We start from the raw sequence: 23,189 nt of genomic DNA, 5'->3' as shown, positions 1-23,189 counted from the left end.
GAAATGCATTGATCACAAAATGTATTAATTCCTTAAGCCACAATGTAATACAATACAATAATGAAAGAAGAGAAATGGAAAGGCTAGCTGTAAGCAATGTCTTGCTTCCAGCGGATGTGTGTCAAGACTGCCGATGGTGCCATGGAAGGGCGGTGGAGCATACTCTCTCGAGCTCTAACTCCGCGAAGGCTCCGATCGTCACTCGGAATGGATGAAGGAGATGAAGAACTCTCAAGTTTTCTTCTCACGCTTTCGTCTGGATCATATGGATCCACACGAAGGTAGAAACTTTGACGATTTGAAATTTTTCTCAGCGACTTCAATTTATAGAGTTTGATCACCGACAGCATTAATGGACCTGCTCTGAATCTGAAACTTGCGGCGCAATGGTCCTTTTCTGAATCTCTGCTGCTAATGGTGTGGTAGGTGAAATGTCAACATCATCTTTTGATTCTCCCGAGATATGTGTTCATGTTGCATTCTACCAACCTTGCGTTCATCCCTCTATTATGGTTATCATCATGTAGCCGTAATGTCCTTGCGATGATCACATTCGCTTGATGGCCGCAACTTCTATGCGATGATCGCATTTGCTTGACGCTCGCAACTTCTATGCGATGGACGCATGCGGCTGATGGCCGCAACATCTATGCATCGAACGTATGCATTCGCCTTTGCGATGGAGAGATTCCCCATATGCGGTTGTCTTTGTGATAGCCCGGCTTCTGCGTATGCGCCCGCTTCTTGCGTTAGCTACAAAGATAGACAATTGAACGCATAATAACGCATAATAGTGGGTTAGCTGAGATTCTTGATGCCGATCGATGCAAACTTATTTTCTCATGAATTCCTAACATATTCGCCGCATATTTTACTTACCCTCATAATTCTAAATAAAAGGTCTAAGATGATGTGCATTTTTGCCCGTCATCAAACCCTCAAACTTAGAATCATGCTTGTCCTCAAGCATGCGTTATACTCAAGAAATTCTTAACTCACCTTCTGGCCTTCCTTTGCGATGACTAGCCTCTTAGAACATAATTTACTCATACCTTTAACCATGGCCGCAATGCTCTCCTCCACTTCGGCCGCTTCTTCAAAAAGATCTTTTCTAAGTTTAAATCTGGCAAGCCTTTGGTCAAAAACTTTTTATTCATTCCCCGCAACTTTGCGTTCAGCTTTTGAGAATGCGTTCATTCAAAACAATTCAAAGCTTTACGATTTCTTATTCGTATACGGCGTTGAATCTGGTTACGCTCTTCGTTTTGGCTTGCCCCCACATGTGTCATGCGGCCAGCCAACTTCAGTTGCGTGCCATATTCAACTCAACTCTTGTCTTGCTTGATTTGGCTTGTGCCCGACAGAGGAGTTGTGCCTATGCATTGATCCTGGTGACTTACTTTCGTTTTGGCTTACCCTCACGTGTGTCATGCGGACATCCAACTATGGGTGAGTGCCTTTCACAACTTAACTTTTATCAACATGGGTTTCCCCATTGCGTTGACAGTGGAGTTGTTATTCTCAAAATTCTTCTTCTTCTTCTTCTTCTTCTTTTTATAGAAATGATCGCAATGTAGTGAACGCAATTCTCTCGGATCGTTGCACCCCTAAACTTAGGGGTTGGCAGCGCTCTCGTCGGAAAGCTAAAAACAAACTCAACAGGAATGCGGTAACAAATGTTTGGGCAAAGGTTTGCACATAATAAAACTTAGACTGTCAAATTTTGAAGAAGCTATTAAAAGTAAGGAGAGCCTTGCGACGCTTAGTTAGCGGATGTAGTGAATTATACATACGATCATAGATGCATTGCAAAGGAACATAATCAGACAAGAAGAATTTCAAAAGGATAATGCATAAAAGATAACAAGAAAAGAACCTTAAGTAAAATAATGCTTACGACCATGCCTTGGAATTCATGCGATCGAAGCCATGCGTTTTAAGACCTGGACCACGAGATGGCTAGACTTTGTATATAACGTCGTTGATACTAGAGACTTGCATCTCACCTAAACGACCATAGGTGACACGACCTCAATTCTGAGTGTTTTGGGAACTCCTGCCTTTGAGGGTGGTTCTTTGATTAGTATGGGTGAAAGTGGCCAGATTACCATCTCAACATGCCTACCTTTTTGGGGACTTGTCTGATCTGGGAGCTGGGAACTAAATCCACAAGATAGAATTCATTCCTTTCCCAAAGCTGGGATAAGTAGAGATATTGCTCCCTTAAGGGCTGATTTCGGGGCTTGAACATAGTGGCCACAGCTTCTCTCTGGAAGAGAAGACTCAGTCATAGTAGGACTATGATTTATGTTCATTAGAGGGATCAGTGGTACTTAAGGAGAAAGATGTAACTTACAGGGGCATAACGGTTATTGGCCCAACTATACTTATGAGCGATCTGTGAACGGTTGTCGCACTTCTGAATGGTTAAGATGCACATATAATATATTTGTGGTAAGAGAGTTCAACTGTCGATCTTTAGTGGAGTGCCTGACAATTAACGGATGGTGGATCCCATGACTAAAGAGTTTAGTCAGTTATTCACGTACTGTTGGAGTTTCGAGCTACAGGTTCATAAGGTCCCCTTAGTAGCTCAATGGATTCAGTTGAGGATTAGTTCTTGGTATTGATTTGAAATGTTTAAATTGATTGAGAAGGTATTTTGATTATATATGATATAATCGGTATGATGTATAAGATACATCTAGTGGAGGATTGATGTAAATGAGATTTACATTAAGTACCATGGAATAGAAAAAGAACTATGATTTATATGTTTCATGAGATGAAATATTAAAACTATAGGTTATAAATATAGTATGATAAGTTGGTTCTCATTTATATTTATAATAATATTAATTATTGGATAATTAATTCTTTTTCTAATAACCAATTGAGTGGGTGGTTATTGGTGATTCATGGTAACAGTGAGTTAAAAGAAATATTGTTATCCTAATTTTAGTAAGTTTTACAAAAGTTTTTACAAATTTTGGAAAAAGCTATTTTTGAGTTTTTTTCTCTTGGCAAAAAGAAAACTCACGACGCTAGTCAAGTAAATACGGATTTACTAAGCAATAGTGTGTTTTAGTAAATGATCGTATAGTGTTTTGTAGGCGATAGACACTGAGCTATACGATGAACTAAACGATCACTTAGCTTTTGGTAGACGATCGCTTAGCTTTAGCTAAACGATTGGGCATCGACCTATAGATAGGTCTCCGCCATCTCCCACTTGCCCATTCGTGTAGACGATCGGCGTTTTCTCCTTCGTTTGCCTCATACCAAGTCTGAACAGATCCCACCCTCTGGATTCTCACACCGAAAATACCAAGGTAGGCTTATTGGTGGTGTTATATTCAACTCGGCACCGTCGAGGTTTTGTGAAGGTCGTTTGTGTTGCTGAAGAGTTCGTGACCAAGGCAATCGCTGAGGACGAGCGTGAAGTGTTTGTGCAGTGTTGCGGTCGTGTTGTTCGAGTGTTCGAGGCTGCTGTGTTCCAGCATTCGTGAGCAAGAAGCGTGGAGACGAGTCAACAAATGTTCGTAGAGTTTTCTCCTTGTTCATTTGTTGTTCATGCTGTAATTTCTGTATTAATTGTATAACCGCATGTTCGTAGAGTTTTCTCCTTGTTCGTTTTGCTCTATCGCTTACCAGCGCTCCTAAAGCTAAACGATCGTTTAGCTATTACTACACGATCACGTACCTTTACTAAGCGATGAAGCTTGAAGTACATGATTGCTTAGCATGCTCTGCAAAACGCCCGCCTTCCGCGATCGTCTAAACGACTACGATGCCACGAAGCACCATCGCCTAAGCGATCGCTTAGCTAGCGCCTTTGTATCGCATACGTGCAATTGCATAGGTAGTAACTAAGCGATAAAGCTTGCTAACTACACGATCATCTAACGCGCGCCTTTTACTAAACGATGAGCATCGCATGCTCCCACTATATCGTCTACCTCTAACGCCTACGGTATCACGTAACCAACACTACGCGATAGAGTAAACGATTTACCCTATCGCTTAGCATTAGCTAAACGATTGTTTAGAAAATACTACATGATGGTATAGAAAAATCTATACGATCGCTTAGTTAAATCCCAACGATCGTTTACCTGTAGCTACACGATACGACCAATGCTTGGTCTTCTTCTTCGTTGAGAACCGCATCTCCATGCTTTGAAGCTTCATCACGAGCGACTCAACTAACTCAAACTTTTTAAATTACAGACTCGATTGCAAAGTTAATTACGCCAAAAAACACAGACCTATTTAGGCTATAACTTAAGGCATGATCCACTTGGATATCACATATACATGCTTAAGTTCATATAAGATTACTAAGGAGCTTTGTTTATTGGATATGAGTAAATGCCAAAATTAAATAACAATTATTTTATTCATCAAACAATGTGTATCTTTACAAACAACGAGACTCCGGGAGAATTAGGACACTAATTCTAACAATCTCCCACTTGTCCTAATGACTCGGTAGACTAATGTACAATATACAATAAACTAGGGAATACCCCAGTATCATCTCCCACTTGCCCTAGACAAGATGTGGCATGTCTCGCAAACCCAGGCTCTCTAGGTGACCCTCGAACACTTTAATTGTGAGTGCTTTTGTAAAGGGATCAACAGCGTTGTGCTCCGATGCGATCTTCGTGACTATCACATCACCGCGATGCACAATCTCCTTGATCAGGTGATATTTCCGTTCGATGTGCTTACCCGACGATGACTTCGAAGCTCCTTTGAATTTGCCACAGCTCTGCTGTTATCACAATAAAGTATGATAGGAAAATCTATATTTGGAACAACTTCCAAATCTGAAAGGAATTTCCTCAACCAAACAGCCTTCTTAGCAGCTTCACAAGCGGCTACGTATTCGGCTTCCATAGTGGAGTCCATGATGCATCCTTGCTTGATGCTTCGCCAAACTACAACCCCTCAATTTAGAGTGAACACTGACCCCAATGTTGATTTGCGAGAATCTCTATCGGTCTGAAAGTCAAAGTCCATGTATCCTGTAAAGATTAGATCCTTATCTCCATACACGAACATGTAGTCTCTCGTTCTCCAAAGAAACTTGAGGATCGTCTTGACCGCCGTCTAGTGATCAAATCCTGGATTAGACTAATACCGATTGACAATCCCTACTGCATAGCAAATGTCGATTCTGGTACACAACATTGCATACATCAAGCTTCCTACATCGGAAGCATAGGGAATCTGTCTTATCTCCTCAACCTCTTGAGGTGTCTTAGGACATTGATCCTTAGACAGAACGATTCCATGCCTGAAGGGTAACAAACCCCTATTGGAATCCTGCATCCTATACTTGATCAACATTTGATTAATGTACGATGCCTGAGACATGGCTAACTGTTTGTTCTTACGATCCCGAATAATCTGGATCCCTAGAACGTACTGTGCCTCACCCAAATCTTTCATTTGGAACTGGGCAGCTAGCCAATTCTTAATGTCAGTTAGATACCCTACATCATTCCGAATGAGTAGGATATCATCCACATACAGTACCAGGAAAGTTACTGAGTTGTTGATGATTTTCTTGTAAACACACGGCTCATCAACGTTCTAGTCAAAGCCAAACGACTTGACAACAATGTCAAATCTAATGTTCCAAGATCTAGATGCTTATTTCAGCCCATAAATGAACCTATTAAGCTTGCAAACTCTTTGCTCTTGATCTGGAACTACGAACCCCTCTGGTTGAGTCATATAGATGGTCTTCTTGAGATTACCATTAAGAAAGGCAGTTTTGACGTCCATTTTCCATATTTCATAATCATAAAATGTGGCTATGGATAGGAGAATCCAAATAGACTGAAGCATGACAATAGGTGAGAAAGTTTCCACATAGTCAACTCCCTTGACCTGGGTATAACCCTTTGCCACGAGTTTAGCCTTAAAGGTTTGCACCTTTCCATCTACACCGCTCTTTTGCTTATAGATCTACTTACACCCAATAGGTCTTACCCCATTAGGCGGCTCAACAAGCTTTCTGATGTTATTGATGTACATAGACTCCATTTCCTGGTTCACGGCCTTAACCCATTCATTTTTGTTAACATCCTCCATTGCTTTCTTAAAAGATAACGGATCCTTGACCCTATCATTTCTAATGACGTTTTGGGCTTCAGTCAAATCCATGACATGTAATCTGCACTGCATAACCCCAAAACGAGTTTGGAAGATGAGTATAACTCATCATAGACCAAACTATGTCCAACAAGGTTCTGTTTCTCCTTTCAGATACACCATTTTGCTGAGGTGTACCAGGGGCTAAGAGTTGGAACGCAATCCCATGTTCTATCATATAGTTCTAGAATTGGAGGTCCATATACTCTCCATCACGATCAGATCCTAGTGTTTTTATCTTCTTACCTAACAAATTTTCAACTTCAGCCTTATACTTCTTGAACTTGTCAAGTGCTTCAGACTTATATTGCATTAGGAAGAGATACCCAAACCTTGAATAATCATATATGAAAGAGATGAAATATTCATACCCACCTCGAGCTCTAACATTCATTGGACCACAGAGGTCTGAATGTACAAGCTCTAGGCTTCCTTGGCTCTGTAACCTTTTCCAATAAAAGGTCGTTTGGTCATCTTGCCTTTGAGACATGATTCACATACCGACACGGAGTTTTCTTCTAAACTCTTTAGAAGTCCACTTTTCACCAACTTCTCATTCCTATTGAGGTTGATGTGACCTAACCTTAGATGCCAAAGATGTGTGTTTTCCTTAGGAGAAACCTTCGGTCTTTTAGCTGTTGTTACTGAACATTTCAGTGTTAAACAAGGCTTTTATGACTAACGACCTTATTACATATAAGTTATTTTCCATTTAACCATAACTAATCTCTATTTCATTCTTGAAAATAAACAATTTATTATCAGAAAAGAAGACGATATAGCCTTGTTCAATGAGACAAGAAACTGAGATTAAGTTCCTTTTAATATGAGGAACTACAAAAACATTATCCAGTAACAGATAACGTTTCTTGTCAACAAGTAACTTTAGCCTGCCTACAGCAACAACCGAAACAACCTCACCAGTACTGACTCGAAGAGCATCTCTCCCTGTAGCAACATTTTCTAGGAATTGAATCCTTGGTAAGAGGATCTGACATGATTGGTAGCACTTAAATCAAGGATCCAGGCAGAATCATCATTCTCTACCAAACACGTCTCCAAGACCAATAAATCATATTTATTGTCTTGTGTACTCTTTTGGAGAGTAGTGGGATCGAGGTCGTTTTCCACGAAATTCGTTTCACACGAGCCTTTCCACTGTAAATAATCGGTCATTTTAAAAGCATTAAACGGAAATTTGCTGAAAAGTAAAACACATTGACCTACGTTAGGTTTTAAGCAAATACCCGTTGTTAAAGAAAACAATATCCAATAAAGTTTTAGCAAAACTAATAGCTACGTGATGTATTTTATGATTCTAGCTTTAATTTCAAAACCCTGATTATGATTTGATAAATGTTTCAATGATAAGCATGTTTACGTTAATTATGTTTTTTTAACATGTTTTATACAAGATAGTCACTCACTGAGTATTTTAAGTTCACTCTTTTATATGTTTCTTTTCATATCCTTGGACATTCTAACATAAGATTCTCATGATTAAAGGCACAATTGATTGTCCGTTTTGTTAAGCTAATTTGGAGGAAATGTTTAAAATCGAGATTTGATATTTCCAAAATCTACGTTTTGCTAATACAAAAACACAATAACACATTTAATCTGCTTCTTCTGTTTGTTAGGCAACAAACTTGGGTTTAAGTTTCGCAATTAAAAAAAAAAAAAAAAGCCCACATAATGAAATTTGTAATTAAAGACCCTAGTTTCATAAATTTCCATTCCAATAAGCTTGCCGATATCCAGGGTCCAAATCACAATTTACTTTTTTTTCCTTCAATGAAATGAGACGGGGAAGAAGATATTTAAATTCAAGATTTCGATAGAAATGCCAAAATTTTCGTTTCAACAGTTGGATATCCCATTCTATAACATATTTAGAGTAAGCTTTCCTCTTAAAATGATAAATGCCAACCAAACTATTGGGCATGCACACTTGAATTTCTTTGAATAAAAGCCCAAATGATGAAGCTGGCCTTCAGCTGATCCAAACTGTGATCAAGCCTGGTTAATTTGCCCCAAATATTTTTGGTAGGTAGATAATTTGGCCCTGGTTGCTCCACGATCTTCCAACTGATGTGCAACACGTGGATAGATCCACTTACTTCTGCCTGATGGAAGTGATACCACTTTGATCTGATGGGAAAAAGAAATTTACAAACAATTATTTTCTTTCTCTCTCTCGTTCTCTCCTCTGTTTGCAGAAACTCTCTCTAACCCTTTTTCTTTCTAATTATTTGTGTGAGTTTTTCTGTGTGAATGAAGAAGAAGATGAACATGCACTATGATAAAGAGAAAGAAGAGAAGAAGATCTACACGAAGATATACATGATTCGGCAATACAGTGCCTACATCCACAGGAAGGAGAAGAACTTTTATTTCAAGAGCTAAGTCACACTTTTCTTTACAGATCTTGTAGCTTTCTTGTAAGCTTATGAAAGATTATACTACAAATTATAAATGATGCATATTTATACTTTTTAGCTGATACAAGTAGTTACATAACAAACTGTAAAGAAAAATGTAAAAAACTGTTGAAGATTTGTTTTGTATGCTTGAGCTTATTTTATACTTCAAATCTCCACCTTAAGCTCAACATGCAAGCTTTTCTCCTTCCAGATCTAACTTTTCTTCACCCTTTTTCAGGAAGCTGGAAGCCGATCTGACCAAGATAGTTGGAGAGCTTGAGCTTTGAAACTGGTTTGGTAAGCATATCAGCGACATTCTTGTTGGTATGAACTTTGTGAACTTTGACGTCACCTTTTTCTATACTTTCCCTTACGAAGTGATATTTAATTTCTATGTGTTTGGTCCTTGAGTGGTATTGAGGGTTTTTGGAAAGATGAATGTCACTTTGGTTATCACAGTAGATCTTAACTACTGTTTGATTGATACCAAAGTCCTTCATTAACCCCTTTAACCACAATGCTTCTTTTATTGCTTCTGATAATGCCATGTATTCTGCTTCAGTAGTCGATAGGGATGTGCTGAAGATTTTCTTTCCAACATAGTAAATTTGGACCATATAAGAATAGATAACTTGTTAATGATCTCCTTTTATCTTGGTCACCTGCAAAATCTGAATCAACATATCCATATAGCTCTAATTCTATTTGTTTTGTACTTTGATATGTTAATTTAGATTGTTTAGACCATATTAAGTATCTTAATATCCATTTTGTTGCTTTCCAGTGCCTTTTTCCAGGGTTAAACATGTATTTATTGACAAGACTAGTACAATAGGATAAGTCTGGTCTAGTTGATATCATTAGATACATTAGACTACCTACTGCTTGGTTGTAAGGAATTAATTACATTTGAGTCAAATGTTCTATATCTGTTTCCTTAGGTGAATTATTTGAAGAAAGTTTAAAATGACTAGTAATAGGTATAGTGACAGGTTTAGCATTAAACATATGGGATCTTTTAATAACCTTTTCACAGTAGTTTAATTGACTAATGGTGAGATAAATGAAGCCCTGTCTCTATTTATTTCAATCCCAAGAATCTTTTTAGACTGACCCAAGTCCTTCATGTCAAACTCTCTTTTTAGGAGATCTTTGACATGTTTTAAATCCTCCTTAGATTTCCCAGCTAGCAACATATCATCCACATGGAGTAGTAAATAGAATTTGTCCTTATAGGTAGTTGAATTAACATAAGAACAAATATCATAGGTAGTTCTTTGAAACCTAATACTCTCTATGTAGTCATTGAATCTTATGTACCAGCATCTAGGGATTGTTTAAGACCATATATAGATTTGTTTAAGAGACAGTAAAGGTCTTCCTTTCCTCTTTCTTCAAACCCTTTAGGTTGAACCATATAGATAACCTCTTCTAGATTTCCATGAAATAAAGTTATTTTAACATCTAGTTGATCTAATTCAAGGTTATAATGAGCAACTAGAGATAGTAGAAGTCTAATAGAGGTTTGCTTTACTACTGGTGAAAAAATTTCAGAATAGTCTATGCCTTCCCTTTGGGTAAACCCCTTAGCCAGTAACCTAGCCTTATACCTACGTTTTTCTTCTTTAGTAGAACCCTCCTATAATTTATATATCCACTTGGAAGCTATAGGTTTGCATCCTTTAGGAAGAGGGGCTAGAGTCCAGGTATTATTGACAGTGAATGATTCAATTTCTTCACACATAGCTTCAATCCAAAACCTAGCATTAGGACAGTTCATTGCCTCTTCAAAAGTAGCAGGTTCTTGGTCATTAGGAGCTATTGTAGCATTTAGAACTAGGTTCGTGTAATTAGTTTCAGTATACCTAGCTGGAGGAACTATCACTCTTCTTTGTCTATCCCTAGCTAATGAGTACTGACTCAAATCAGGTTGAGTTTCAGTATGCTCAATAGGCTCACTTGAGTTTTCCTCTTCTCCTACTTTAGTTTCATTAGGAGGGTTATGACTAGTGGATGAATCTTTAGGTGCCTCCACCTCAATCCTAGCAATACTAGGGCTTTTAGGAACTTCACAGGTTGTCTTTTCCTTTTGCATAAACATCTCTCTCTCTAAAATTGACATCCCTGCTTACAACAAATCTTTTCTCAATATGATTCCACATCTTAAAACCTTTAACTCCTTCTGAGAACCCAACAAACATACACGTCACTACCCTAGACTTTAGTTTCCCTTGACTTTGGTGAATATAGCCAACACATCCAAATACCCTTAGATTTTATAGGTTAGGAGGATGTTTTGTCTATTTTTCTCCAGGAGTTAGGAAATTTAGGGAGGAATGAGGACACCTATTTAAGGTGAAAACAGTGTAGCTTGCTGCCTCAGCCCAATATTTTCCACTAAGAATAGCATCTGAAAGAAGACATTTAACCCTTTCCATGATTGTTCTATTAAGTCTTTCAGCAACTTCATTTTGTTGAGGAGTAAATCTAACAGTCTTATGCCTAGTTATGCATGTTTCTTTACAGAACTTATTAAACTCTTCACTACAGAATTTCAGTCCATTATCAGTTTTTAGGTATTTTATTTCTTTAGAAGTTTGCTTTTCCATCATAAGTTTCCATTCCTTAAACTTATCAAACACTTGGTCTTTAGTTTTAAGGAAGTAAACCCAGCTTTTTCTAGAGAAGTCATCAGTGAAAGAGAGTAAATACCTTGAGCCACTTAGGCTAGGTGTGGGAGCTGAACCCCATAGGTCTGAGTGAATATAATCTAAGATAGCCTTTGTGGTATGTTGTGCTTTAGTGAAACTTTGTCTTATAACCTTTCCTAAAACACAATGTTCACAGAAAGTTAGATTTTCTGAGAGACCTTTAGGTAGAATCCCTTGCTTAGATAAGACTTCTAGGCCTTTAACACTAATGTGAGACAATCTCTTGTGCCAAACATCAGCCTCAGTGATCTCATTTGTGGTGGCAACATATGCCTTTGTCATCGTTTCAACTCCTTTAACCACAAATAAGTCATTTACTTTTTCCCCAACTAGTATTACCTTAGAATCTTTTAGCACCTCAAGGGTTCCTTCTTTACCCCTGTATTCACACTCAATTGCATCCAGCATTCCTAGGGAAATTAGGTTTCTCTTAAAAAGTGGAACATATCTCACATTTCTAAGAAGTTTAATAATTCCATCCTTAAGTTTCATAGAAAGAGAGCCAATGCCTTCTATCTTACAACCTTGGTTGTTTCCCATGTAAACCATTTCTCCTTCAATTTCTTTAAAGGTGTTGAACCATGGTCTCATAGAGGTCATGTGATAGGTGCATCCAGAATCTAGGACCCAATCATGTTTTCCTAGGGGATTTACATGGTTGGGTTTATCTAAAGTTGAGGCCAGAGCATTTGAGTAGATATAAGATCCTTCTACCACAGAAGCTTCGGGCTGTTTACCTTTAGAGTTTTTTTCTTTCTCTTGGTTCTTCCTTTTAAGAATAAAACAATCTTTGATTAAATGTCCTTTCTTTTTGCAGTATTTACATTTTAATTTCTGTTTAGGCTTATTTTCTTCTGAATTATGTGGTTTTCTGTCCTTTGAGTGATTTGGCTTAAAATTTCCTTTGACAAATAACCCTTCACCACTAGAATGATCCTTTTTGTCAGTTTGTAACTCTAGCTCTCTAGTTCTTAAGGCTGATATTATTGTATCAGTACTTATATTATCCCTTCCGTATTTTAGAGCATTTTTAATTTTCCTATAGGGTTTAGGCAGAGAATTAAGAAGCACATAGGCCTCATTTTCATCCCCAAGTTTCTCTCCTAAGGTTTTAAATTCAGCAACAATTTTCTTGAATTCATCTAGATTATCATTTAAAGACTTTGATGAATCCATTTTGAATGTAAAGAATTTCTTCCTAAGGTACATTTTACTAGGAAGATCTTTTGTAGCATATAAATCTTCCAATTTAGTCAATATCCTATAGGCTATTTCTTGATCTAAAACTTGCCTTAAAACATTATCACTAAGGTTTAGGACTAACGTACCATAAGCTGCTAGCTCACAATCTTCTTTTTCTTGAGTTGTCACTGAGGCTGGGAGTGTAGATGGGTCAAGGAGAGCTCTGTGAGCCTTCTGTTGGCCGAGAATTACTTTGATTTTGGCCTTCCATAGGCCAAAATCTCCTTTACCATCGAACTTCTCTACTTTGGATCTTGCTACTAACATCTTAGAGTGAAAACTTGAATCTTGAATCTTCAAGAACTGCAATCTTGTAAGTCTTTTGCTCTGATACCACTTTTTTGGGCCTACACACTTGAATTTATTTGAATAAAAGCCCAAATGATGAAGTTGGCCTTCAGCTGATCCAAACCATGATCAAGCCTGGTTAATTTGCCCCAAATATTTTTGGTAGGTAGATAACTTGGCCCTGGTTGCTCCATGATCTTCCAACTGATGTGCAATACGTGGATAGATCCACTTACTTCTGCCTGATGGGAGTGATACCACTTTGATCTGATGGGAAAAAGAAATTTACAAACAATTATTTTCTTTCTCTCTCTCGTCCTCTCCTCTGTTTGCAGAAACTCTCTCTAACTCTTTTTCTTTCTGATTATTTGCGTGAGTTTTACTGTGTGAATGAAGAAGAAGATGAACATGCACTATGATAAAGAGAAAGAAGAGAAGAAGATCTACACGAAGATATACGTGGTTTGACAATACAGTGCCTACATCCACGGGAAGGAGAATAACTTTTATTTCAAGATTTAAGTCACACTTTTCTTTACAAATCTTGTAGCTTTCTTGTAAGCTTATGAAAGATTGTACTACAAATTGTAAATTATGCATATTTATACTTTTTAGCTGATACAAGTAGTTACATAACAAACTATAAAGAAAAATATAAAAAGCTTTTGAAGATTTGTTTTGTATGCTTGAACTTATTTTATACTTCACAAATAGAGATTAAAAAGACGAGTTTATCTTTTGAGTGTCATCCCATCAATCTTCCAATCTGTATCTTCTTTTCCACAACAATCTTCAGCTACCCTAGATGACCAGTAACGCATTGAATCCAAAGGACATCACATCAACAAACGAACAAAAGCATGATCGTAGTAGCTACCTGATACAGCCTTACCAAAGGAGAATCTTAGAGGAATCTTGAAAATCAAAATCCCACATGGGCCAAACAAGAAACATCTTTTACTGTCATTTACCCATTGAGGAAAATCTTCTACCCACACTTTAGAAAGACAAAATCTTACCCTTCTTAGCTAAAGCATCAACCTGAAAGTTACATTTTTTGGGAACAAAATTGAAGGAAATATCCAAAGAAGAAGAAACGTCCATATCTCTTCCAACTAACACAAACTTTCACCTCTTGAGCATACTTTTCGATTAATCATATTCAAAGTTTTTAAACAGTCTGATTCAGTAATAATCGAGGAACAAGACACTTCATAGCCAATGAAGAGCTTCCACCCTAAAGAAGGCGGAGAGGGATATAAACAATGTTCAAGTAATCAATAGCAATAGCTTTTATCTCTCCAAGATGATTTATAAGGATACAATTCCACCCTAAAGAAGGCGGAGAGAAGATCCAAGAACCATAAACATTTAATAGATATAAGAAAAAAATAGTTCAATTTTGAATAAGGTGTCAAAACGGGAGAATTTAAAAGACATTTTTAGTTCAAAATTTTGGCCGTTCAGTGTTCTGCCGTATTGGTTGTTGGTATTCTACTTCACTTTAATCTTACTCAATATATCTATGACCTAGTCATCCAAAAATACAAGTTCCCTCTTGTTTTTATCAAAGAGTTAATATAATTTTAATGGTATGGACTTAAATAAACATATTTTTAAAAAAATTTATAGACTACAATGAATGTTTTTTTAAAAAATAAAAATCAAAATAGAACCAGATTCAAAATTCACAGACTAAAATAAGATTTAAACCTTACACACGTTATAAATTTTTCATGTATAGAGGTATTAAATGATAATGAACTCTCTGTTCTAATTTTCTCCCACATGTATATCGTGATAGTGTGACAGGAGAACACAAAACCTATATTTATTTAATAATTTAAATGTGCGCCAGGTAAACATAAATTTATTTATTAATTTTCTAATGACCCAATCACCAGGATTTTGTTACAGATAAATAGTGTGTCGAATATATAATATCTGGTAATTTTTCAAAATTTTAACGGTCTGTTTACCGCAATTCGGCTCAATTAATATATATTTATTTATTTAATGAAGAATGCTTGATTAATAATCATTAGAGAACCTTCCTAACAGAAAACAAAATCATTAGAGATCCTTTTAAAAATATATAATAATAAAAAGATAAAAAAAAATAAAATAAAAAATAACAACAACAATTATTAGTGATCATACTTTATTTTAGTTATTTGATGTGAATACTGACTATATATTTTTTTTCAAAATAGGCCATATCTAATAATTAATTAGTCTGATAAGAGATAAAACTAGCCCAACTCAATAAACAACAGTTTGTTTATTACAATGTCCTAACAATTACATAACCTACTTTATGTTTATTTATTTGATGCAAACTATTAATATTTTTTTTAAGAAAAATAAAATATCCAATAATTTATTAGATAGAAGTCATAGTTAAAATAATTCAACAGTAATTAAAACGTACTCTTTCATCTTTTATGAAATTAGAGATTCAAATCTTTCTCTTCTACTTGTTTTATTATTATTATTTTTCAAGATAAACGAGCAACGTATATCAAGCCACATGGCTAAACAAGAAACATCTTTTCCAGCCAAGTCATTTATCCATTGAGGAAAATCTTCTACTCACGCTTTAGAGAGAGAAAAAATCATAACCTTCTTAGCTAAAGCATCAACCAAGAGTTATATTTTATGGGAACAAAATTGAAGGAGATATCCTTAAAAGAAGAAGAAATGTCTCGTATCTCTTCCAACCAACACAAACTTTCACCTATTGACTATACTTTTCGATTAATCAAATTCAAAACTTCTAAACAGTCCGATTCAACAATAGTTAAGGAACAGGGTATTTCACTACCAGACAAATAGCTTCCACAATTGTCAATAGTTCAGACTTGAATTGGATATAAATGATGTTCAAGTGATCAATAGTAATAGTTTTTAACTCTTCAAGATGATTTCTAAGAACACAACTCTAGCCAAAATAAAACGTAGAGAAGATCCAAGAAACATCAACCTTTAATTGATAAGAAAAAAAATGAGGTATAGATACAATATCCAAAATAACTATTCTACATTTTTAATAAATGATTAAATTACTATATCGACCTATTTTATTCAAATAAAAAATCATGGCGATTTTTTTCCTAAAGAAAAAAGCGATAGCAATAATTGATAATATAATATATTATCATTATTAGAGTTGGAAGTATTCGATAATCCTGGATAAAGAAATTAAAGGAATGTTGACACTTGACAGGGAAAAAAATTTAAAAACAAAAGAAATAAATAAGATTGATTAAATTTGAAGCTACAAATTTTGTGCAAAGATTTATATTATTATTTTTTTTAAAAAAAAGGGAAAGAAAAAGAGAGAAAAATCCTAATAGTACTTGAATTCACGACAGTCCAATCCATCCAATCACAGACCTATATTAATTTTTTCGGAGAAAAAAACTCTCTTCTTATTCATTTCTCCGTTTTCCACTTTCCCGGCAATACGAACGCACCGAATAAAACCCTAATCGCGGTTGTTGCGATAGCAAGACCAAAGCCCTAGCGCAGCGTCTCTCTCAGATTTACATCAGAATTATCCATTTTTACAAACGATATCAGCGTTCATTTGCTCTCCTACAACTTCTTTCTTTAAAAACTTGATTTTTCTCGTCAATGGCGGAGGCTCGGAACGGCGATCGGAGCGAGGAAACTGATTACACCTCGGAGGACGAAGGGACCGAGGATTACAGGCGAGGAGGGTATCACGCGGTCCGTGTTGGGGATACTTTTAAGAATGGATGCTATGTTGTTCAAAGCAAGCTCGGTTGGGGTCATTTTTCCACTGTGTGGTTAGCTTGGGACACTCATAAATCGGTATGGTTTTTGTTGGAATTTGGAGTTTTGGTTTCTTTTTTCGTTAGAAGTGAGAAATAGGAAGGAAAGTGACCTCATTGAGAGATTGTTGAATGCTCATTGGGGAATTAGTTGGTGGGATCTGTGGGTTTGATTACTAGAAACAAGAAAAGTTTAAAACGAGAATTCTGTTGTGTTATTTTCAAGAAAGTAACGTACGAGAAAAGGATTATATCTCCTGCCCTCATTCTAATAGAAAAGGAGCAGGATCGGTCCTCACCGCTTGGAGGTTGTTTTCAAGATTCAGAGTTGTATTTGAAGTCTTGAAATTAACTTTTTGCTCCCGATGTTCATTTTTGTTGGTCTTTATGTGTCCAGATCTTACTGATTTTATATCCTTTTCTTTCTTTATTTCACTGTTTCTTGAGGTGCTCAGTTTCAGCTATTTAGTAATCTCTACACGGTTTGGTGATTATGGGCTGAAATCCAAACCAAGCACTTGATATTTGCATTCAATGTTTAGTTCTTTAACAGACACGAGAATTTTATTGCTTGTAGCGTTATGTAGCTTTGAAAGTTCAAAAGAGCGCTCAGCATTATACTGAAGCTGCGTTGGATGAGATTAAGATTCTTAAGCAGATAGCAGAGGGAGATATAGAAGACAAGAAGTGTGTGGTGAAGCTTTTGGATCATTTTAAGCATTCTGGCCCAAACGGGCAGCATGTTTGTATGGTTTTTGAGTACCTTGGGGACAACTTATTGACTCTTATTAAGTATGCTGATTACAGAGGGATTCCTCTACACATGGTGAAGGAAATTTGTTTTCATATTTTAGTGGGCTTAGATTACTTGCACAGCAAACTTTCAATTATACATACAGATTTAAAGCCAGAGAATGTATTGCTTCCTTCTATGATTGATCCATCTAAAGATCCTAGAAAATCAGGAAATCCTCTCATCCTTCCAAACAGTAAGAATAAAACTTCAACTAGTTCTGATGCTTCAAATGATGTTAAGAGCTACAATGGGGATCTTACCAAGAACCAGAAAAAGAAGATAAGGAAACGAGCTAAGAAGGCAGCCCAGGGGCGTTTGGAGAAGGAAACTGTTGAAGAAGATATAGATGAAGAAGACTCTACAAGAGCTGGCACAGAAGATTTTGATAATGTGGCTAAATTAAATGGGGGTACAACCAAAACACGTAAAGATAGTCCTGTGAATGATGCTGATGATTTAAAGGATGCTAGCCAAGGGAAGAAAAGCCAGAGGAGAATGTGCCGAGAAACAAGGCGGAGACTGCTGGCAGCTGCTGATCTTAGGTGCAAGCTGGTTGATTTTGGGAATGCATGTTGGACATACAAGCAATTCACTAATGATATTCAGACACGGCAATATAGGTGTCCTGAGGTTATTCTTGGATCCAAATATTCGACTCCAGCAGATATGTGGTCATTTGCGTGCATTTGTTTTGAGTTGGCCACTGGTGATGTTCTTTTTGATCCACACAGTGGTGACAACTATGAAAGGGATGAGGTATGTTAAGAACCGTTCTTGTTCTTTTTGTTTTATTATTATGATGATTATTTATTTTTCCTGAACTCATTAATTCTTAACTGGAACTACTTAATTGAATCTCACCTCTTATTTGGAAGCACTCTTCCTACTCACAGTAAATCCCACATTTTCAGTTATCTGAAAAGCACCCTGAAAGATTATTTGCTAATGTTGCTTGTTTGAGTTTCAATGAGTTATGATTTGTTTCATTGAAGCGTTGCTCCTGCTGTACCTGCTAGAACAGCATAATGTAGAGGTTCATCTGATAACGATTTATTTATTTTTTATTGGTTGAGGCTCAATTTAGTTTCAACTATGTCATAAACTGAATAGGCCTGGTGAATAATTTTCTAAGGCCGCCTCTTTGGAAAATTTAAAGAAGTTTGGTTTTAACTCAGTGTGTTTCTTTCTGATTTTTTTAACCATAATGTGGCTAGCTATCATGTCAGCTAATGGTATTTCCATGAGCTCGTAGGGTGTATGTGACCCCCTTTCCTTTTGTATTTTTTGGATTAATAATAGTAGAAAACATTATGGTATTTGTTTCATATTTTTTAAAAATAACGATATGCATATCTTGTCAACATCATTGGTATATTTGTGTTCAGAGAACAGCAAAACAAAACTGTGTTGTAACCGTCAACTTATTACTTGGGATGCTCTCTTCCGGAAGTTCTAATTCTGGTCTTTATTTTATTTTACAGGACCATTTAGCATTGATGATGGAGCTTCTTGGAGTGATGCCTCGCAAGGTAAGGGTTAACATACTTATAAATGCCATGTTGCCTTCATTATATATATTACTCATTGACCTATTTCAACTACTCTGATATTTTTATGTTTCTTAAATACTAGTATTGTTATCATCTCATTTATTGTGGAAAATATTCCGCACAGATTGCATTAGGTGGTCGCTATTCAAGGGACTACTTCAACAGATATGGAGAGTTGAGGCATATTCGTCAGTTGCGGTTTTGGCCTCTTAACAAGGTGTTGATTGAGAAGTATGATTTCAGCGAGCAAGATGCTAATGACATGGCTGACTTTCTTACTCCTTTATTGGATTTTGCACCTGAAAAGAGACCAACAGCTGTACAATGTCTTGGCCATCCGTGGTTGAGCTCTGTCCCAAGAATTCTTGAATCTTCTGTATCAAGCCATCAAAATCAGCCCATAGATCAAAACACTTCTACAAAAATAAGCGAGAAGAATGAGAGAGAAGCCATGGAGATCGGAATTGGAAACATAGTTATTGATGGAACTTCAAAATCAACGTCATCGAAACAGACATGACTAGAGATGTAATGTATGACGTTTCAGGTTATTTGTCTCGTGCAATGTAATTCTGGTTTGCAGGTCAGGTTTCTGTTGGAGTTGGAAGCATTCATGATCCACATTGATTCAGCATTGTCCTACATGCTAAAGAAATGGTATTTTTGCTTTGAGAGAGTAGACCAGCTTTCGTAGGCCCTTCTCGAGTGATTTCGAACAACTGAATGTTTTGAGCATTTGTTGGTTTGACAGAGGGTGCCTTCGAGTATGCCTTTGCTTATCTTTTGCAACTCCCATCTCAGTGTTTCTAGGTCTCTCTGGGTCAGAACTACTTCCTGAAACCTTGAACAGATTTAAAATGTAAATCTTTTTGGTGCTAGATTCTTGCCATTTTTGGTTTGTAGTAAAAGTTGGCCATTACCTCTTTTTCCATTTTTCTGAAATGAATTTTATAAAAATTTGTTTGAAAACAATATAGTTAGGAAACTTTTGATTTTATACTAATCCTGATGAGAATTGATTTTTTAAATAGCTGGTTTCGTATTCCATTTGAAAAATAGGCCTTGTATTCACTTTTGTTGGAGTTCCTCGTTTATTCATTATGAATTTTGTTTTTACAGGCCAAGATCGCGTTGGCAGTTCAAAAGTTTCCCTAGCAATGGGGGGATTATTTGGAGCTTATATCATTATATATATAATATATAACTTGTGAGTAGGGGTTTGCATAAAAGACCGCGAAAATCGATTTGACCGACTGAATTAAGGTTAGGTCGGATGTTAGTTTTTCTCAAGAAAAATTTGAAAACCGGGTCGATTGTTATATCAATTGTTGTTTTATTTTTTTTAAAATTTAAATTATTATTATTATAATAATATTTATTCTAAAAAATAAGTCTAAAGTAAGCTAAGCTCACTATCACCAATTTCAAATCTAAGCCTATTGTCTTAGTATTTTTTGTTTTTATTGTGCCTAATTTCTAAATCTACTATATGATTGATTTAAATTTTTTAATAGAAAAACTGATTGATTTAAATTAAAAGAAGTTGCAAAACTATGAAAACTAACAAATATTTATCAATTCTTTTTTTTTTCATTCATCTTAGATTTGCTTGTATTTTTTTAGGAGGAAAAAAGGACCATCTGGAAAATCGACACTGATTGATCAATGTAGACCCGTACTTCTGACGATTTAAATTTCACTGAAAACATGCTTGTTTGATTAATGGTACATAGCTTATTGTCTAATTCCAATATACCCTTTTATCTTTAAAAAAAAAAAAAAAAAAGATCTAGATGTTCTTTTGGAGGTTGATGGTTTAAAATATTCAATCATAAACTATTGTTATAATATTCCAACTGGTGAATCATCATATCATGCGAATGTATAAAAATATTGCAATTTTTGTATTTCTTATTAACAGCAATCATTTCAAAGCAAAATATAAAATTCGCCACTTATAAATTGTATTAATTTAGTTATGTACAGTTCAATTCGTCTTAAAATTTTAAAATTGTTTATTTAATTGCTAGAACAATGTAATAAATTTGCTGTGAAGTCACTTCTAAACCTTAATAAATTTGCTGTTAAGCCACTTCTAATTCCTTAAGGTTTTCATATATGCATGCTACATATGATTTCTTTAGGTAAAAAAAAAAAATAATAATAATTGCTGATAATTTACTAATAAAACTTCAGCTGCTACGGAACATGCATATTTAAGATTTATTTTGTAATTTATAAAACCAAATTAGGTATATTTTCTAAATTTGGCGGGAACTATTAGATGCTTTTAAAACTCAAGACTAAATTAAACACAATTTTTAACCAAAATTGCTAAAAGCATTACCAAACTAAAATATATAATCATTATTCTAGGAAGATATATGAGATTTCTATTTAAGATTGTTGTTACCTTTTAAAATAGAGATTTTTACATAAAACATCCTCTTCTAAGTTATATATTTTTAAATTTTCATTAAATTTAATTTTTTTTAAAGAAAGACTTCTAGTATTATTTTTGGACAAATTTTACATTTTTTTATTACTTTTATTCCGATTTCTATATATATTTTCCTATTTTCAAAACTTTTTTGATGGAGAGAGAAACTGCATTTATTATGAAGAGAGAAGATGTATTTAATATGATTTTTCAATATTTTCAAATGTAGAGAGAATATGTATTTATTTGTTGAGATTTTTCTATTTATTTAATTAAATTGGAGAGAGAAAATGCATTTAATGAAATTTTATTTTATTTTATTTTCGTTGGTTTCAAGTATTATTATTATTTTTTTTTAGATTCATGACTATTTAAAATATACCTCATAACATTTTATTGAGTATTTGAAATATACTGCAGTATATAAATTAAAAATTGATTGTTAGGATTGATGTCCTAAATCTCTCTTGTATTCTCGTAGTTTGTAAACTCTATATAAACAAATTGTTAAAAAATAATTGTTATTTTATGAGCATACAATTAATCCAATAAACAAAGATCCTAGATCATTTTATGTAATTTAAACATGTATGTAGAGACATACATGTGGATGATGTTTAAATGATAACTTAAATGGTCTGTAATAGATGGATAAGGCTGGGTACCTTATCCTAGTGACACTATGAATACAACCTGTTTTGTAAATGTTCCAAGTATTGTAAAGTACTACAAATGATCTGATCTTGATCATTCATGTGGAGATATGTGAGCGAAGGTATCATATACAAAGAGTTTGTATAAGAACGAACCACGAAATGACTAGTCTCATTATATAACGTCGTTAATAGTAGAGACTCACATTTCATCAGGATGATTATAAGTCACATAACCTGAATCCCGAATGAGTTGTGAACTCCTACCTATGAAGTTAGTCATTTGATTTGCATAGGTGAGAGTGGTTAGATTGTCCACTTAATATGTCTACCATTTTAGGGATTCGTCTGATTAGGGAGATAGGAACACAGCTACACAAGACCGAATTCACTCATTCTCTAGTGTCGGGATAAGTAGATAAGTTGTTCCCTTAAGGGCTGATTTCGGGACTTAAACAATATGATGCCACACCCTCTCTTGGTCTGAGAAGGGTTTGATCATAGTTGGACTATGACTTATTGTTCATTAGAGGGATCAATGGTACATAAGGAGTTAGATGTAACTACAGGGGCAAGACGATAATTTTGACCCAACCGTACTTATGAGCAATTTGTGAAGAGTCATTGCACTGTTGACTAGTTATATCCAATGGACATAGAAATGAGTTTAATTAATTGTTCAAGTATCATTGGAGCTTCAATCTACAGGTCTATAAGGTCCCATCTGTAGCTCAACAGGGATTATTGATAATTCATTTTGGATTAATTTGAATTTTTCAAATTAATTGAAGAAATTAATTATATATGATATAATTAGTTTGAATTAATTATATGTGATATAATTAATATAATGTACTTGATACATTATAATATAAAGTTTATTTTGAGAGGAATTAAGTATTTGAATGTGTTCAAATACTAATTATATGAATGAGATTTATATAATTAAATTTAGTATAAATGTGATTTATATTAAATATCATGCATTATTGAGAGAAATAAAACTAAGGTTGGCAAAAATTCTCGCAAGGTCGGGTCCCCACCCTGATCGGGGTGGGGAATCCCCGATGACTGGGGATAGGGGTCAAATCAAGGATAAAAAACAGGTCCCCAACTAGGAACAG

General features: G+C 35.3%; 1 protein-coding gene across 1 annotated transcript; it reads left to right on the top strand.

Annotated features, from left to right (window-relative positions):
- Positions 1-16,216: 16,216 nt before the first annotated feature.
- On the top strand, positions 16,217-19,897 carry LOC120088616 (serine/threonine-protein kinase SRPK). The gene is made up of 4 exons (XM_039046030.1): positions 16,217-16,666; positions 17,204-18,178; positions 18,904-18,951; positions 19,097-19,897. Exons 1-4 carry the CDS (start codon positions 16,466-16,468, stop codon positions 19,490-19,492), a joined length of 1,620 nt encoding a protein of 539 aa, XP_038901958.1. The 5' UTR covers positions 16,217-16,465; the 3' UTR covers positions 19,493-19,897.
- The last annotated feature ends 3,292 nt before the right edge of the window (positions 19,898-23,189 follow it).

This window comes from Benincasa hispida, chromosome 10, assembly GCF_009727055.1.
Source record: "Benincasa hispida cultivar B227 chromosome 10, ASM972705v1, whole genome shotgun sequence".
Classification (NCBI taxonomy): Eukaryota; Viridiplantae; Streptophyta; class Magnoliopsida; order Cucurbitales; family Cucurbitaceae; genus Benincasa; species Benincasa hispida.
The sequence above is the reverse complement of the archived record's forward strand: the minus strand, read 5'-3'. Positions and strand labels throughout refer to the sequence as shown.

Coding starts and splice junctions, on each gene's coding strand:
- LOC120088616 (XM_039046030.1), top strand. CDS start 16,466: ATGGCGGAGGCTCGGAACGGCGATCGGAGCGAGGAAACTGATTACACC. Junction 16,667..17,203: donor CTTGGGACACTCATAAATCG/GTATGGTTTTTG, acceptor TATTGCTTGTAG/CGTTATGTAGCTTTGAAAGT. Junction 18,952..19,096: donor TTGGAGTGATGCCTCGCAAG/GTAAGGGTTAAC, acceptor TATTCCGCACAG/ATTGCATTAGGTGGTCGCTA.